The sequence below is a fragment of the Ursus americanus genome, chromosome 21, assembly GCF_024610735.1.
Source record: "Ursus americanus isolate L20-20 chromosome 21, mUrsAme1.1.p, whole genome shotgun sequence".
NCBI classification, from domain to species: Eukaryota; Metazoa; Chordata; class Mammalia; order Carnivora; family Ursidae; genus Ursus; species Ursus americanus.
The window spans coordinates 27,584,070-27,600,416 of NC_142147.1; the positions used below are offsets into that span (position 1 = coordinate 27,584,070).

Below are 16,347 nucleotides of genomic sequence, written 5' to 3' on the forward strand. Positions count from 1 at the left end.
CTTTCCTGCATCCTGCCTGCCCTTAGCCAGCTGGGACCTCCACAGGGAGGCAGCGGAGGGGCTCGCAGCCCTCTGGGGTTCACCTTCGCAGATGCAAACCAAACCAAACCAAGCAAGTGTTTAATAGAAAATAGGAGCTGGAAGAGCATCCACTGTGGCAAGACGTGGGGTGTGGGGCTCTGCCCTCGCCCCATGCTTCCCCAGCCCCCCAGCCGGCACAGTTCTCGCCTTGCAGGCCACGGGAGACGCTCAGCACCGCCTCCAGGCAAGGGAGGCAGCCCGGGTGGTGCAGGAAAGGGAAGAGAACACGGTCTACCTTCAGGTGCCCCCAGACCCCCACTGCTCCAGGTGAGACCAGGTGAGGTACAGAATGTGGGAAGCTGAGCCCTTCTCAGGCCAGAATCCCCTCAAAGGAAAAACTCTCTCCTGGCTGTTCCTCTCCCAAGAAGGAGGGGCGGGGGCACCACCACCCAGACAAGTCTCGGGCTCCACCGAATTGCAGGAGTACCTCCCGCTGCCCCACACAGGCCGCTGCCTGCGCCCTCGGCAGCTTCAAGGAGCCAGGGGTCTGGTCTCGAATCCTGGAGAGCGGGGCAGGGAGATAGGGGGCTTCTGGGACCGAGGGTAGAGCTGGGCAGCCAGGCACTGTGATGAGGGCTCTGCGCTGTGGGGCTGAGGGCTCGGCACCTCACAGTCCTGCCAATTTAGGACGGAACTTTGTTTACCTGCAGGGAACAGGGAGGAAAAAAAACTGCAGGAGTGGTCAACAGCCCCCCCTCGTTCCCAGACCAAGCCACATTGTTCTCGTCCCTGTACCCGGGGCCCATCTTGGCTTCAGAAATGCCCTATAGCCCTGGGGAGTGGAAGGCAGGCCCAGGAGGGTCGTGGGTCTGCTCAGTGACCTGATCTCTGAAGCCCGGGGTCCTGCCCCCAGCCCCATCCACTTGTTACTTACAGCAAGAACAGTACAGCAGTTCCATGACCCGGAAGCAGTTGTCCAGAAGGGCTTTGGGTCGCACCAGCTTCAGGCTTAGCCTCGGGGCACTCAGGAGTGACACTATCGCGTCCACCTTAGGGCCGACCTCCACATCCTAGAAGGGAGGAGACCGTCAGGACCACGGGTACCAGCCCCCCAACCCCAGTGAAGAGCAGGGTTGCAGCCCAAGAGAACCCTGGAGACTGCCCTGCTTGGAGCTGCACAAACCCTGAAAGAAGGGGACTGACTGTGACCAGGAGGCCTATGGGTAATTTCTCTCCCCCTTCCTGCAGCTACCAGGGTACCTGGGAGGGTCCCCCGCGAAGCCCCTCACCCAAGCCCAACACAGAGGCTCCTCTTTTTCCATCTTTGGAAAAATTATTGCAGGTAGCAGGCCGGAATAGGGGGAAGTAGGGGGCAACCTTGCTGTTCTAGCCCAGGCCCAGCCACCAGCACACAAGGAGTCCAGACCCAGAAGGCTGTCCTTCAGGAGTCAAAGACCCACACTGTCTGCAGGGAGCAAGACAGAGGACCCTCATGATGGTCATGAGGACACCTGGATGCCCGGCACACGGGGCCGGGCCAGTGTCCAGCCCCAAGCTCAGGGTGCTTCTCTCCGCAGTACTTAACGACGGGGGACACGGTGTGGGGAGCAGGGGGCCAGAGGGGGTAGAGACATGGCATAGAAAGGAAATGTGGGGCCTGAGCCAGGAAAAGACCTACCGAAAGGTACTGTACTGGGTTGAATTGCGTCCCCGCCAAATCCCCCATCTAAAAAAACTGTGTCTAACGCTGGGACCTATGAACATGACCCTATTTGGAAACAGGATATTTGCAGGTGTAATTAAGGATCTCCAGATGAGATCAATTTGAATGTAGTGTGGGCCCTAAATCCAAGGACTAGCGTCCTTCTCAGAGGGGGTGCTAGAGGGAAAGGCCATGTGAGGGCAGAGGGTTGGAGTGACGTGGCCACAAGCCAACAACAGTAGGGGCAGGAAGTGGGGAAGAGGCAGGAAGGGTCCCTCCCCCCTAGAACCTTGGTAGAGAGTGTGGCCTTGCTGATACCCCGAGTGCAGGGTTTCTGGCTCCAGGCCTATGGCACAAGGATTTCTGTATTACGCCACCAGTTAGCGGTCCTGTGTCACGGCAACCCAAAAAAGCCAGTCCACAGAGGCTTGGAAAGCGAAGCAAGAGTGGCAGGAGGGAGAAGGGGCCTGCCCCCATGGCCAACTCCCTGGTGGGGAGAACCCACTGCCCACCAGACGCTGGGCATAATTGGAGCGGGGCACAGACCATCAACTCCATGAGAAAGAAGAGAGACTTAGAGCTAGTTAAATCTGAACAAGCTGGGGGGTGGGGAGGCAGGGAGGCAGGCCTCAGCCCACCCATGACCTTCTCCGCAGCTCCCAAGAGCTCAGAGTCGGGCGCGCTCAAGGAAAACTAAGGATGCAAAACTGTCGCTTCAGGTCAGCTCCAACTCACACTCCCCACCGGCACAAAAGAACCACCAAGGAGACCATGGGGCCTCTGAGCCTCCGCCCAAACCAGAGCCTCCCCAGAACTCCCAGCAGCCACGGGCTCCTAAACCCTGGTGTCCCCCGCAGCTCCCAGCTCCAGCTGGGCAGCAGGTGGGGCTCCCCGGGCAGGCTCCTGACGATGGCTAGAATCGGGGAGTAGGGCAAAATGGGGGTGTGGGGAGAGGTCCCGCAGCACCCCCGTGGCCTGCATGAGCTCACACTGAGCCTGTGACCTTACGCTGCAGGCTTTCTAGAGGACGCATCCCTGAGGCCTCGGATCAACCCTGCCGGGCAGGCAGTTATCAGGAACCTTATTATTACTTGAAGTCCATAGTTGACTTTGTGCTGTACATGCTACGGACTTGGACAAACGCGGGGTGTCACGTATCCACCATTCCGTCTCCTACAGAAGCGCTTCACTACCCTAAAAACTTCCTGTGTTCATCCCTCCACCTATTCATGCTTCCTCCGCTCTCCTCCAAAAGGAACCTCCAGAAACAAGGCCAGAGAGATCATAGACTTGCCCGGGATCCCAGAGCCAGAGAGACAGAGCCCGGGGCATCTCCTGCCCCCAGCACGGCACTGGCCATGCCTGTCTCTCATCCCCCCTCAACCGTCCTTGGCCACCACACGCATGCGCACACGCTGCCTCCCGCACCTCGGCACAGCTCACCCTGAGGCTCTGCTGCACGTCCAGCAGCAGCGTGTGGACCTCCTTCAGGTACTTCCAGGACGGGTGGCCCTCGAGCAGCACTTCCTGCACGGACTCTGTAGCGCTGAGGCTCACCCAGACCCACAGATACCGCAGCTCCTGCTGGCTGACGCGGGCCCTCTGCTGTGGGGACAGGAGAGATCCTGGAAGCCGGCAGACACGGGCCTCGGGCCCTTCCCGCCACGGCTCTGACCACCCCCCACCCAACGTGTCCCCACAACGAGAGCAGAGCACGGGCATCCACGGTGGACAGGGAGCAACCTTGGGCCTAACCCGAGCGCAGACTTGCTCATGGAGCTGAGAAAGGCCCCCGGCAGCAGGACTTGCCAAGACCAATGTGCCTCTCAGGCTGGGCCCACGGGGTGTCCCAGGAGGCAGGGTCTCCCACCCAGGAGGGGATTCTCACCAGCCTGGTGATGTTGGCCATTCTGAGCACCCCCTCATAAGGCACGCTGACCCTGTAGTTGATGGGGAAGTAGTGTTTCTGGGGAAGTACAAGAACAAACCATGAGGTGAGAGTCAGAAATGGCTCAGACAGGTTCTCCCAGCTCCCAGACAATCTGGTGTAGGAGGAGAGGGCCTTGGATGGCAGAGGTGGCCTTCCAGAGAGAATATGCACTCGGCTCCCCACCAGGATAATGGCAGCCCTCTTTCCTCTGGGACACAGGGAAGGCTGAAACAAAACACGGAGTTTCTATGATGGCAGAAATTTCAGGCCAAGAAGTGGTTGAGGAGCCTACTACCCCCAAGAGTAGTACATTCTTTGGAGGTGAGGCAAACGACCTTAAGTGAGATTACTCTCATCACGGTGCTGCTTGCACAGGTGAATACTAGACCATGTGAATCACATCTCAGTAAAGCTGTCAAAACACCACACAAGACTTCCGGAGTCACAGTGGTCCGTGGCTTCTCTACCCTCCACAAAGAGGTATGCATTCCAGTTTCTAGGTCCTTATCTGCCCTGCTAGCAATAAGGGCCTGGGGCTCCCCTGAGGCCTCCTGGAACCCCTCATGAGTCACAGGGTGAGCGCCATGGGGAGGAAGGATCAAGCAGCAGGGGTGGAGGGCCCGGGGATGGCTGGCCAGAGAGGGGACCGTGTGGACCACGTGCCTTGGCGTGTGCGGTGCAGAAAGGGGGAGAGAGGGGCCATGGGCGGCTCGGGGCTGACGTGGACCCAAGGCAGGGGCCCGAAGGTCCTACACCCTGGGAGCCCGGCAGCTTGGGCAGGGGCCTCAGCCAGTGCCGACACACTTGCCATGTACTGAAGGCGGTTCCTGTACTGCAGCTTGTCCCGCAGAAAGCCGGTGACGGCGCACTCCTCAGCCTGGGTCAAGGGCCACATCTCCAAACCCTCGTTCCCCAAGGCCATGCCAAGGAGGATCCCAAGATCTGTGGACCGCACCCAACAGAAACACATGAGCACCCCACATCACTTCCACGCTACCTGGGGGTGCCAAGCAGTGCACGTGTGGCCCCCTTTTCCCACCATGGGGGGGGCGCAGAGCCCCAAGGAAGCCTTACCCCCACCAAGAATGTTTGCCCCCGGGGTCCAGGCTCAGACAGCAAGGCCAGGCAAGCACCAGCAGTCCAGCCAGTGCACCCCTGCCCCCAGTCTGCAGAGCCCCCAGCAGTCACACCCTGATGCTGGTATCCGGTCTCCTCCCCACTCCTGTCCCATGGGGCAGATACAACCTCCTTTCCAGGGCAACCTCAGCCCCCACCCCCTTTAGGGCTGGAGTGTCCTCATAGCCTGGGTCTGCATTTCCATCTGGGGATTCGGGAGATATGGATGCTCGTTCCAACTCTACAAATGACTCTTGGGTGACCGGAGCCACGTTCCTCCCTGCCGTAACTGATCTTGGCACCCCTCTCGGCCCCACACAACACGGCTGCCCTTCCAATGCGCTCATCCTGGGGAAGCCAGCCAATCGCAGGCTGTTCTCTCCTCCCTGCCAGCAAAAGAGCAGCGGCCTTCCGAACATGACCAGCCTTCACCACTGGGGGTCACTGTGACCTCAAAAACAGCTTTTCTGAGTTTCCCGTAACTGAACACACAAAAAATATCTGAGAATTTGCAAAAAAAAATATGAACAAGTGTCAAACTCATCAGAGCAGAAAGAAAACATAGATGGGCCAAAGATGTATCCAAAAAAATCAAATTCACCAATAAAGGTAAAGAGATATATATAGATACACACACAATCAGATGCCAAGTTTCACTTATCAAAATGGAAAGTGGTGGTTTTTTTTTTCATAATACTTTTTTTTTTTTAAGATTTATTTATTTATTTATTTATTTGACAGAGAGACAGCCAGCGAGAGAGGGAACACAAGCAGGAGGAGTGGGAGAGGAAGAAGCAGGCTCCCAGCGGAGGAGCCTGATGTGGGGCTCGATCCCGTAACGCCGGGATCACGCCCTGAGCCGAAGGCAGACGCTTAACGACTGCGCTACCCAGGTGCCTCTGTTTTTCATAATACTTGGTGCTGGCAAAGTAGTGAGGCAGGTGCTCTTACCCTGGAAAGCAATTTGGCAATTTTTATCATTAGTGGACTTAATAATGTCCACACCCTTTGACTCATTAAGCCTTAAAAATGTTCACATCCTTTGACCTATCAGAGCTCCTGGGTGACTCAGGCGGTTAAGCGTCTGACTCTTGGTTTCAGCTCAGGTCCTGATCTCAGGGTTGTGAGATCGAGCCCCACATCAGGCTCCATGCTCACTGGGGAGTCTGCTTGGGACTCCCTCTCTCTATGCCCCTCCCCACCTCTCGCTCACAATTTTTTAAAAAAATTTTTTCACATCCTTTGACCCATTCGACTCATTTCTAGGGATAAGCCTGAAGGAAAATAAGAACGAGAGCCATCACCAAAAGATTTGTGGACAGAGAGTCCGTTGTGGTATTTTCTCCTAAGAGTAGCAATCTGTCAAGGGCTCCCATGTTCATTAACGAACGTCTCCAATCAAAACCACGTTGTCAAAGAATGTTTATGGTATGCTTACATGGTAAGAAAAATACTCATGATATGCTTAGTGAAGTCGTAAAAAGCATGACTCAACACCCCTCCTCTGGGCACACAGCACGCCGCGAATTCCCCACATCTGCGTGTGCGTGGGAAACGCGGTGTGCGTGCTGGAAGGAAAGGCTCCAAATCTCTGTGGGAGACTTTTATGTTCTTTATATTGTAGGACATAGTTTGTACTTTACAATCAATATAATCAACATCTATATTATCGTCATAGTCAAAAGCAATAATTTGTTTTCTTTTCTTTCCTTTTCTTTTCAAAATAACCCAGCAAGCCATCATCTCCTTGCCCTGCCCCTGGTCAGGAGTAGGAATTACTGACCTGACTTTCTCCACTCACTGCCCTGGAACGTAGAGAAACTTTTGTTCTTACCCCTTCACTGGCCTGGGCCTGCTCCTGGCCACCTCTCTAACTTCCCAGCCCTGCCGCCGGGCCTTTGCTCTGGCTGGACCCTCACCAGGAACACCCTAAGTGGCCTCAAGCCCTGTGCCCAGGAAGCGCTGTAGCCCCCAGCCCTTCCCCTCGCAGCAGGCCACCCGCCATATTTCTCAAGGTTGCAAATTTGCAACCCATCTTGCGTTTCCTCTCTTGTCTTTTCCCAAGTGCTTGCCCCGGTATTTGGACAAAAGACCAGATAAACACAAACCAAACCAGTGTTTCTGCCTGCTTCCTATCTTGTCTCTAAATCAGTGAGCCCCTCAGCTTGGCACCCCTGCAGATCTCGATCATTCCTGGTTTGCAGTTTTTGCTCATACTTTGCCTCTACCCTGGGTATCCCCTTGCATGGCAGACCTCTTTCAAGGTCTCACCAAGACTCCTTCCCCAACCCCCACCAGGCCCTCCCCTGCCTGAACCAGCCCCCACAGTCTCTGTCTCTAGCACCATCTGTCCACCTCACTCATTATCTTGACCGGACAACTGGGCCCCTGGTATGTGAGTCCATAATGCAGTGAGCCACAACATGGTCTGTTTACTGAGCACTTTGGGGGGTTCATCTGGAACAAGGAATTAGGAGCATGCCTCTCAATCTTCTTTAAAGCTGGTTAAAGCCCAGAGTATCTGATTCAGGAAGTCTGGGGTGGGCGCAGAGAATTTGATTTCTAGCAAGTTCCCGCATCAGGCTTCCTGCCCAGTGGAGAGTGTGCTTCTCCCTCTACCTCTGCCCACCCCTCCCCCATTCATGCTCTCGTGCGCTCGCTCTCAAAAAAAATAAAAAATTTTTTAAAAAATCTGAATTTGCATCATGTCTTTAAAAATCAGCATCTCTGTCCACACTTGGCCTTCCTTCCCATGGAGCAGTCACCCCTGGCTGCCCACTTAACCCCTGAAGCCCTACCCTCGCTGCCCTCACCCCTGTCCTGACAACTGTGGGCTCCTGGCAGGGAACGAGTCATAGAAAGCCACCACGTGCCGGCCTGACATGCATGGGCTTTGCCAGAAACCTTGTCCGTGAATAACCTGCCTTCGCCCAGACCCAGACTTCCTTTAGATCTGCAGACTGACCACCATCTCCAAACTTAAGCTCCTTTTCTGCTGCCTCTACCCCAAGAAAGTGGCCAGCAAACCAGTGACTCCGCAGGGCCGGCACGGCCGTAGCCTCACAGCAGCTCTGCACCTCAGAGAGCCCCACGGCCAGTGCACCCCCGACCCTGGAAGGGGGCTGCTCTTGCCCCCTCGCCCTCTGGAAGGAAGACACCCCCCAAGACAGAAGAGGCTGAAGAAAGAACAAGGAAGGAAGGAGCTCCTTTCCCGGGTCCCCAGCTGGGAGGGGGAAAGGCTGTGCCTCTCCTGGGGACAGCCCCTTCTGCCGGGACAAATGGGGCTTGTCCACCACCCCCAACCGCAGTGACCAAATCTGAACCTCTGTGGAGGGTTGAACAGCACCCCCCTGAAAATCCTTGTTCACCCAGATCTTCAGATGTGACCTTCTTTGGAAATGGGGTCTTTGCAGATAACATGAAGGCCCACCCTTAATCCAGTGACCAGGTGTCCTCCTAAGAAGAAGAGAGGACACGGAGACACACAGAGAGTGTCAGGCGGAGACAGACACAGACCGGGGCGATGCCACCACAAACCACGGACTGCCAGGCGCCAGCAGAAGCAGCAAGAGGCAGAAAGGAGCCGCCCCTGGAGCTTCGGAGGAGGCGAGGCCCTGCCTACACCTTACTTTTAGACTTCTGGCCTCCAGACCTGGGACCGAATAAATGTCTGCTGTTTTAAGTCACCGAGTTTATGGTGATTTGTTACGGCAGCCCATCCTTCTCCAGCACCCAGCAGCCCCGCTTCGAGCCCCTGACCTGCAGCCCTCCCTGCCTCCCCCCCACAGCCCATCCACGTCAAAGCCGGCAGTCAGCCTCCACCATGCCTTCCATTCCCATGTCCATCTCCGGAACAGACCCTCCTCACTTCCTGCCCAGGAGGTTGCGACAGCAGGGCCAGCAGGTACTACAGACTGATCTTCCGAAAGCAGGGTAACTCCCAGTCACAACCCCACCCCCGGATCTTGACCCTTCCAGGGCTCCCTGCTGTCTCACGAACTGGCTTTCAAGGCCGCCACCATCTGAGCCCAAACTGGCTTTCCAGCCTGGCCTCTCATGGTCCCACTGCTGAACCTTTGCTCATGCTGTTCCCTCTACCTGGGACACTGTCCTCACCTTCCCACATCTCCCTGTGTCAACACTGTCCACCTTCGAAACCATTTCAAGTGGCTCCTCACCCCTGCTCCTCCTCTTGCTTCTCCTGAACTGGAAGCTTCCAGAACACTGGGTCTGCATCCTTCTGTCTGTTCTGAATGCCCTGACCCTTTGCAGTGTCCCTCCACAAGGGCCAGGCCCGATCCCTTGCAGGATCAAACCCCAAACCTCATCCGTGAGGCACACAGTTCCTAGTGCCTAACTCCGTGCCAGGCATTGGAGAGGGGCGCCAGCTAGCCCAGGCCTTGTTGCCATGGCACTAACTCTCCAGTGGGCATGTGGGAGGCACTAGAAAAATGTGTTGAATCTGAGTCAATTCAATTGAATCTTGGAGTCTGAAGGGATCTTGGTCTGGCCTCCCACCAGCAGGCTTGAGAGGCTTCTAGACGCATTCTGTCCTCATTTCAACTTATTTTTCTTTTTACCAACAACACTGTTCTCTTTCTGCGTCTTAATTTTGTTCTATCATGGAGGGAGGGAACAGGGTGCCTTCTCCGGCACCTAGCGGCACTTCTTCCACATGTCTTGGGGCCCAGACACTTTCCCAAGCTCCCACCCCCCACTGGCCATACCCAGGGAAGCCAGAAATCCTCTCTGTCGCCTCTGCCCACCGCCCCGTGCACCCAGCACCTGTGAGCCTGAGAAGGTGGTGCTGCCCCTTGCCCCAACCCCTTGACCGCCCACTGACCATGCCCACCCAGCCTAGGACTTGCACCCACCATGCGGGTCTGAGCTGGGGTTGGCTAGAGGCAGGGCAGAGGGCAGCTATGGGAGTCCCCAGGCTTTTAGGCTGGGAAGCATCTCAACTTCTCACCAGCAGGAATGGCCCCGGTTGCCATGGTTACAGCAGAGCCCAGCTCTGGGCCAAGGCTTCCCGGGGCAGTCTCCACGGACCCCCCCAGTACTCACAGTGCAGCCAGGCGATTCCCCGGGGCATGGTGGTGCGCTGTGTCCCCAGAGAGCAGAGGCGGTGTCCCCGGCCGTGTGTCTATCCACAAAGGCCCAGGTAGGGCCTACATGGCCTCGGGTCAGCAAAGGTGGCCCAAAGCTGGGGAAGGGCTGGCCACAGAGGAGCAGCCCGGCAGGGGGCAGCAGGTGCTCCTGGGGCAGTGCCTGCCCTTATCTGCCTGGCCGCGGGGAGGGCAGCCGGGGGACAGCAGCTGCGAGTCCCATGGCAGCCAGGACCTGGCCTGAGACTCCGGCCTCGGGGTCTTCCCTCTCGAGCAGGAGAGTCCCCAGCAGGCCCCTCGGAATCTGGGGCTGGGTTGTGCTTTCTCTGATTTCTCCGTCTGCAGCTGCTCAATGTGAAATCTGGCTCTGGAGGGAGAAAGGAGGAGAGAAACGGATTATGTAAGAGCAGTGCTGCCACTCAGCCATCAGCCACAGGCACCGAGAGTCTGTGTGCACTGCACCCACTGCCTGGCAGGGGACCCCGGGGAAAGACCGGAGGCCGGCTCCTCAGCTGCACCCGAGAAATGACTACAGAACATCCCAAGGGCAGCACTGGCCCGGACTGAGTTACGGGGACACCAGGTGACAGCCCTGGGCCTGAACCAAGGCAGGACTGGGGAATAAATGAATGGCTGACGGGGTTCAATCAAGAGAGCTTCCTGCAGGAGGTGACGCTGCATGCAGTTAAAGTACCTGAATGACTCAGGCTGCCAGGAGGATAAAGCAGCAGCTGTCTTGGCAGCCTCCCCGTGCATAAGTCTCCTGGAAAGGCCCTCAGTACTGAACCCCATCACACATCCCAGACCCCCAGACCCTGACGGAGAAGCCAAAAGAGTAAGAAACAGGGTCACGGTCACCTTCACACCACACTGTAGAGTCCTGGGCCTGGGCACCTTCTGTGTGGTTCTAGCCCTTGAGTCCCTCCAGAATGGAGGGAATGTGTGAAAGCTGAAAAGGACAGCCCGCGGGAGTCACCTGAAGACACAGGGGCTAGAGCCTCTGGGGGCCACGGAGGAAACTGGGCTGCTCCCAGAGGCCTGGAAACGGGGCCCCTCCCCGGCAAATGAGGCCGGACCAGTGGCCTGACAGCCGGCTGCCTCAGACAGTGGCCCTCCCCACACCAGAGAGGACACCCCTCTCTTGCACGCGCTCGCTCGCTCTCTCTCTCTCTCTCTCCCCCACCCATCTCTCATGGGGGAGGGTGAGGAGCTTGAGAATGTCCTCTCCCATGCCACCCCCAGTCTACCCCATGGCTGACAGCAGGTGTGAGGGAGCTTACACAGGGAACAGGTGTGCCAGAAAGTAGACACTGGAATGTTCCACACAGTTCAGTCGTGAATACTCAATTTTTAAAAAATATAATCATGTTACTATTATTGTACATTCCCAAATCAAAAATTCCTTGTATCATCTAATACAGAATCCATGTCCCATTTCTCCTGGTAGTTTTTAAAAGGTTTTGTTTTTTTTTTTTTTTTAGGTTGCTTTGTTTGACTCAAGAGCCTAACAAGGTCCATTGATTGATGTGTCTTTTTTTTTTTATATTAAGATACAATTCACATGCCATAAAATTTGCCATTTTAAAGTGTATAATTCAGAGGGATTCTTTTTTTTTTTTAGTAGATCCACAAAGTTGTGCAACCATCACCCACCATCTAATTCCAGAACATTTTCATCACCTCCAAAATAAACTGTATTCGTTTGTCGTGTCTATTTCCTCCCCCTACCCAGCCCCCCGCAAGCAACCACGAATTTGCTTCCCATCTCTATGGATGTGTTTCTTCTGGACGTTTCATATCAATGGGCCTCTTTCACTTAGCGTAATGTTTTCGGGGTTCATGCATCTCAGACCAGGTGACAAACTGAATGTAACCCCCTAAATTCATATATTGAAGCCCTAGCCCCCAGTGTGATGGGAGATAGGATTTTTGGGCGGTAATTAGGATTAGAGGAGGTCACAACAGTGAGGCCCTCATGATGGGATTCGTACTTTAGAAGAAGAGCCACCAGAGGGAGAGCTTCCTCGCTCTCTCTGCATGCCCCCCAGAGAAGAGGTCGTGTGAGCACCCAACAAGAAGGCGACTACCTGTAGCATTTTATTATGGCAGCCCACACTGGCTAAGACATGGCATCTATCAGTATTTCATTCCTTTTTCTTCCTAATTTTTGAAAAAATTTTTAAAGATTTCATTTTTAAGTAATCTCTACACCTCATATGGGGCTTGAACTCATGACCCTGAGATCAGGAGTCACGTGCTCCTCGGACTGAGCCAGCCAGATGCCCCTCACTTTTTTTTTAAGGGTCAAATGTTTCATTCTCTTCATTTTTTGCACCTGGATGACTCAATTGGTTAAGCATCAACTCTGGATTTTGGCTCAGGTCATGATCTCAGGGTCGTGGGATCAAGCCCTGCATGGGGCTCCACACTCAGCGAGCAGTCTGCTTGTCCCTCTCCCTCTGCTCCTCCCCCTGGTCTCTCTCTCCCTCTCAAATAAGTAAATAAATATTTTTTTAAAAAGAGGATTTTATTATTATTTTTTAAGTAGGTTCCAAACCCAATGTGGGGCTTGAACTCATCACCCTGAGATCAAGAGTCATACACTCTACCGACTGAGCCAGCCAGGCGCTACCCCCCATTTTTTTGCCTTTTTAAATAAAGTTAAACTGTAAAAAATTCACAAGGGTCTTCCCTGTCCGTTCCCCTCTCTCCCTCCCACACCCTCAGTCTTGGCGCCAGCCCCGTTTCCTTCACCCACTCACACAGACCCAGGGGATCCAACTGAGAAAGGCAAACTGCTCCGAGTACACGGAGGTGCAGAGAAGAGAGGAGGTGAGCTGTGTCCACATTCAAGGTCACACTGAGCAAGTCCGCACTCTCTGGGTTCTGGATGGTTTCCTCTCATCACCCAAATTGCAAAAGGAAATTCCCCGGACCATCTATGCTTCAAAGTCAAAGACCCAGCACCGCGGAAGAATGCTGTAGACAATGTGGTTTACCCCAAAGTCACCCGCACCCGTGCCCTCCTCCTCCAGGTCCTGACCAGTGTCAGAGTGAGCCTTCTTCTCGGGATCAGGGAGGAGAGCAAAGGCTTCTCTGACTTGAACTTTTTCTCCTCCTCCTTCTAAACTTCAGCACCGGCTCCCCTGTGCCCGCCTGGGTGGTGCTTTGAGGCTCGTTTCTGATCGGTTCTCTTGATCTCGATCTCACAGGCATTCGTGTCCGCTCCCAGATTTTTGTAAACTTGCCCTGCTTTCCTTCAGCTCCAGCTGCGCGGTGTTTGAGGAGCTGTGTTCTTAGGTTTTCTCCAGCTCATACACTTTTCCACAGTCCTGTACTGCTTCTTCCAATTGTCCCGTGTCCGAGGCACACTGAGCTTTTCCAAAGGAGGCTTTTAATTAAGGGGCATCAAGCTTCACTACATTTGTGTAACCCGCTGTTGCACCAGCGAGTCTCCTGGGCTTGGAATGATCTAAACCCCAATTACAGTAGAGTTCAGCATTTGTTTTTATATGGGGGGGGGTCTGTCCGCAGGGCTTCTGCATATAGCTCATATGTCGGCTTGTCATTTCCTTCTTTAAAAGCTTTATTCTCATCTTCTTTCTCGGCTTTAAGCGCTTGCGCGTCGCTGCACGCAAGGCAGGCGTGTTTGTGCGCAGGCGCCATCTTTGAGAGCCTGTACAAAAGCTCCCCCCCTTTCTCGATCCGGTCTTCCTGGTAACGGCGGAGACCTACGTACAGAGCACGGCGATGGGCAGAACGGCGCTGGCCGCACAGTGTGCCTCTGGGTAATGACTAAATATCGCGCTAAATATTCTGCTTTGGTGATTTTGAAGCAATGGCAGGTGGGGCAAACTCTAGGGCACAGTCCATGCAGAAAACCGCTTTCTGAAAATCCTGCTTCACAAAATCGGCTTCTGTCCTTTTCTCATGTTCATGTATATCCTGCTGTGCCTGAACATTTTTGTGATCCAGTTCGAGGGCTCTCTGGAAACTGTGACATGCCGCCATGACATTCCCTCGAGATAGGCGGCTTTTGCCTTCCCACCCATGTCCCCAGGCAAAACTGTCATTCAGCCTCACTGCCATGCACCTCCGAGAGCTTCCTGAAACCTTGCGAGCATCATCAAAGTGGCTGCTCGAGTCTCACTAGAGCTAGCATTTTCAGGACCCCTATCTAGGTCTTTTGTATAATAGTTATAAGCTTCATTGTAATCTTTCTTGGCATAGTTTGCATTTCCTTTTTCCTTCAAAGACTCTGCTTCCCTCTTCACTTCACCGTGGAGCAGCTCTAGCTCTGTCGACGCCATTACCGTACAGTGCTCCGCAGCAACCACCATCTTACCACTGAGACTACTACTTCGTTCTTTATTGTCAAATAATATTCCACTGTGTGGACACATCCATTTTCCCTAACCATTCATCAGTTGATGGACATTTGGGTTGTTTTCACTGGGGGGCTGTTATGAATAATACTGCTATGAACACTCATATACACTCTTTGTGTGGACATAGACTTGGGCATGTTCCCAGAAATGGGGTTTCTGGGTCATATGGTTAATCTATGTTTAACTTTCTGAGGGACCATCAATCTGTTTTCCAAAGCAGCTACACCATTTTATATTTATATATCCCATCAGCAGTGAATGAGGGTTCCCATTTCTCCACATTCTTGTCAACATTTATATTTTATTATTATACCCATCAGTGGGTGTGAAATGGTATCGCATGTGGTTTCTACTTGCATCTTGCTGATGACTAGAGATACTGAGCATCTTTTCAAGTGCTTATTGCCCATGTGTATATCTTCTTTGGAAAAATGTCTATTCAAGTCCTTTAGTCATCTTTAAATTAGTTTATCTTATTTTTTCAATATTTTATTTTTAAGCAATCTCCACAAACAACGTGGGGCTTGAACTGATGACCCTGAGATCAAGAGTTGCATGCTCCAGCAACTGAGCCAGCCAGGCACCCCTATCTTTTTATTTTTAACAGTTTTTTTTAAAGTATTTTATTTATTTACTTGAGAGAGAGAGGGAGAGAGCACAGAAAGAAAGGGAGAAGCAGACCCCCACTGAGCAAGGAGCCCAATGCAGGGCTTGATCCTAGGACCCTGGGATCATGACCCAACCCAAAGGCAGACGCCTAACCAACTGAGCCACCCAGGTGCCCCGAGTTTTAACAGTTCTTTATACATTCTGGGTACTACACTCTTCTTAGATATAGAATTCGTAGAAAAAAGACAGTCTCTTCAACAAATGGCGTTGGGAAAATTGGCCAGCCACATGCAGAAGAATGAAACTGGACCATTTCCTTACACCACACACAAAAATAGACTCAAAATGGATGAAAGACCTAAGTGTGAGAAAGGAATCCATCAAAATCCTCGAGGGGAACACAGGCAGCAACCTCTTCGACCTCGGCTGCAGCAACTTCTTGCTAAGCATGTCTCCAAAGGCAAGGGAAACAAGGCAAAAATGAACTAGTGGGACTTCATCAAGATAAAAGTCTTTTGCACAGCAAAGGAAACAGTCAACAAAACCAAAAAAACAACTGACAGATGGGAGAAGATATTGCAAATGACATGCCAGATAAAGGGCTAGTATCCAAAATCTATAAAGAACTTACCAAACTCAACACCCAAAGAACAAATAATCCAATCAAAAAATGGGCAGAAGACATGAACAGACATTTCTGCAAAGACGACATCCAAATGGCCAACAGACACATGAAAAAGTGCTCAATATCACTCGGCATCAGGGAAATACAAATCAAAAACCACAATGAGATACCATCTCACCAGTCAGATTGGCTAAAATTAACAAGTCAGGAAACGACAGATGTTGGCAAGGATGCAGAGAAAGGGGAAACTTCCTACACCGTTGGTGGGAATGCAAGCTGGTGCAGCCACTCTGGAAAACAGTATGGAGGTTCCTCAAAAAGTTGATAATAGAACTACCCTACAACCCAGCAATTGCACTACTGGGTTCCATCCCCAAAGATACAAAGGTAGTGATCCGAAAGGGCACGTGCACCCCATGTTTATAGCAGCAATATCCACAATAGCCAAACTATGGAAAGAGCCCAGATGTCCATCAACAGATGAATGGATAAAGAAGATGTGTGTGTGTGTGTGTGTGTGTGTGTGTGTGTATGTGTGTACAGCCATCAAAAAATGAAACCTTGCCATTTGCAACAACATGGATGAAACTAGAGGGTGTTATGCTAAGCGAAATAAGTCAATCAGAGAAAGACAATCATCATATGATCTCACTGATACACAGAATTTAAGAAACAAGGCAGAGGATCATAGGGGAAGAGAGGAAAAAATGAAACAAGACAAAACCAGAGAGGGAGACAAACCGTAAGAGACTCTTAATCTCAGGAAAAAATGAGAGTTGCTGGCTGGGAGGGGGTGGAGGGATGGGGTGGCTGGGTGATGGACACTGGGGAGGGTATGTGTTGTGGTGAGC

General features: G+C 53.0%; 1 protein-coding gene and 1 pseudogene across 2 annotated transcripts; both read right to left on the reverse strand.

Annotated features, from left to right (window-relative positions):
- Positions 1-102: 102 nt before the first annotated feature.
- IL34 (interleukin 34) lies at positions 103-9,973 on the reverse strand. 2 transcript variants are annotated; one of them, XM_045810235.2, is made up of 6 exons: positions 9,834-9,973; positions 4,462-4,595; positions 3,612-3,689; positions 3,167-3,325; positions 956-1,091; positions 103-725 (listed from the first exon to the last, which is right to left on the reverse strand). In XM_045810235.2, exons 1-6 carry the CDS (start codon positions 9,859-9,861, stop codon positions 553-555), a joined length of 708 nt encoding a protein of 235 aa, XP_045666191.2. In that variant the 5' UTR covers positions 9,862-9,973; the 3' UTR covers positions 103-552. The 2 variants fall into 2 exon arrangements, with proteins under 2 accessions (XP_045666191.2, XP_045666190.2); XM_045810234.2 differs by having other exon boundaries at positions 3,167-3,328.
- A 2,840-nt stretch (positions 9,974-12,813) lies between these two features.
- LOC123800513 (dnaJ homolog subfamily C member 7 pseudogene) lies at positions 12,814-14,277 on the reverse strand (annotated as a pseudogene).
- Positions 14,278-16,347: the final 2,070 nt, after the last annotated feature.

Excerpts from the sequence above, each read along its gene's own strand:
- IL34 (XM_045810234.2), bottom strand. The coding sequence starts at position 9,861 with ATGCCCCGGGGAATCGCCTGGCTGCACT. Across the intron at positions 3,329-3,611 it reads TGGCCAACATCACCAGGCTG|CAGAGGGCCCGCGTCAGCCA; the intron begins GTGAGAATCCCC and ends CTGTCCCCACAG. Across the intron at positions 726-955 it reads ACTGCTGTACTGTTCTTGCT|GTAAACAAAGTTCCGTCCTA; the intron begins GTAAGTAACAAG and ends TGTTCCCTGCAG.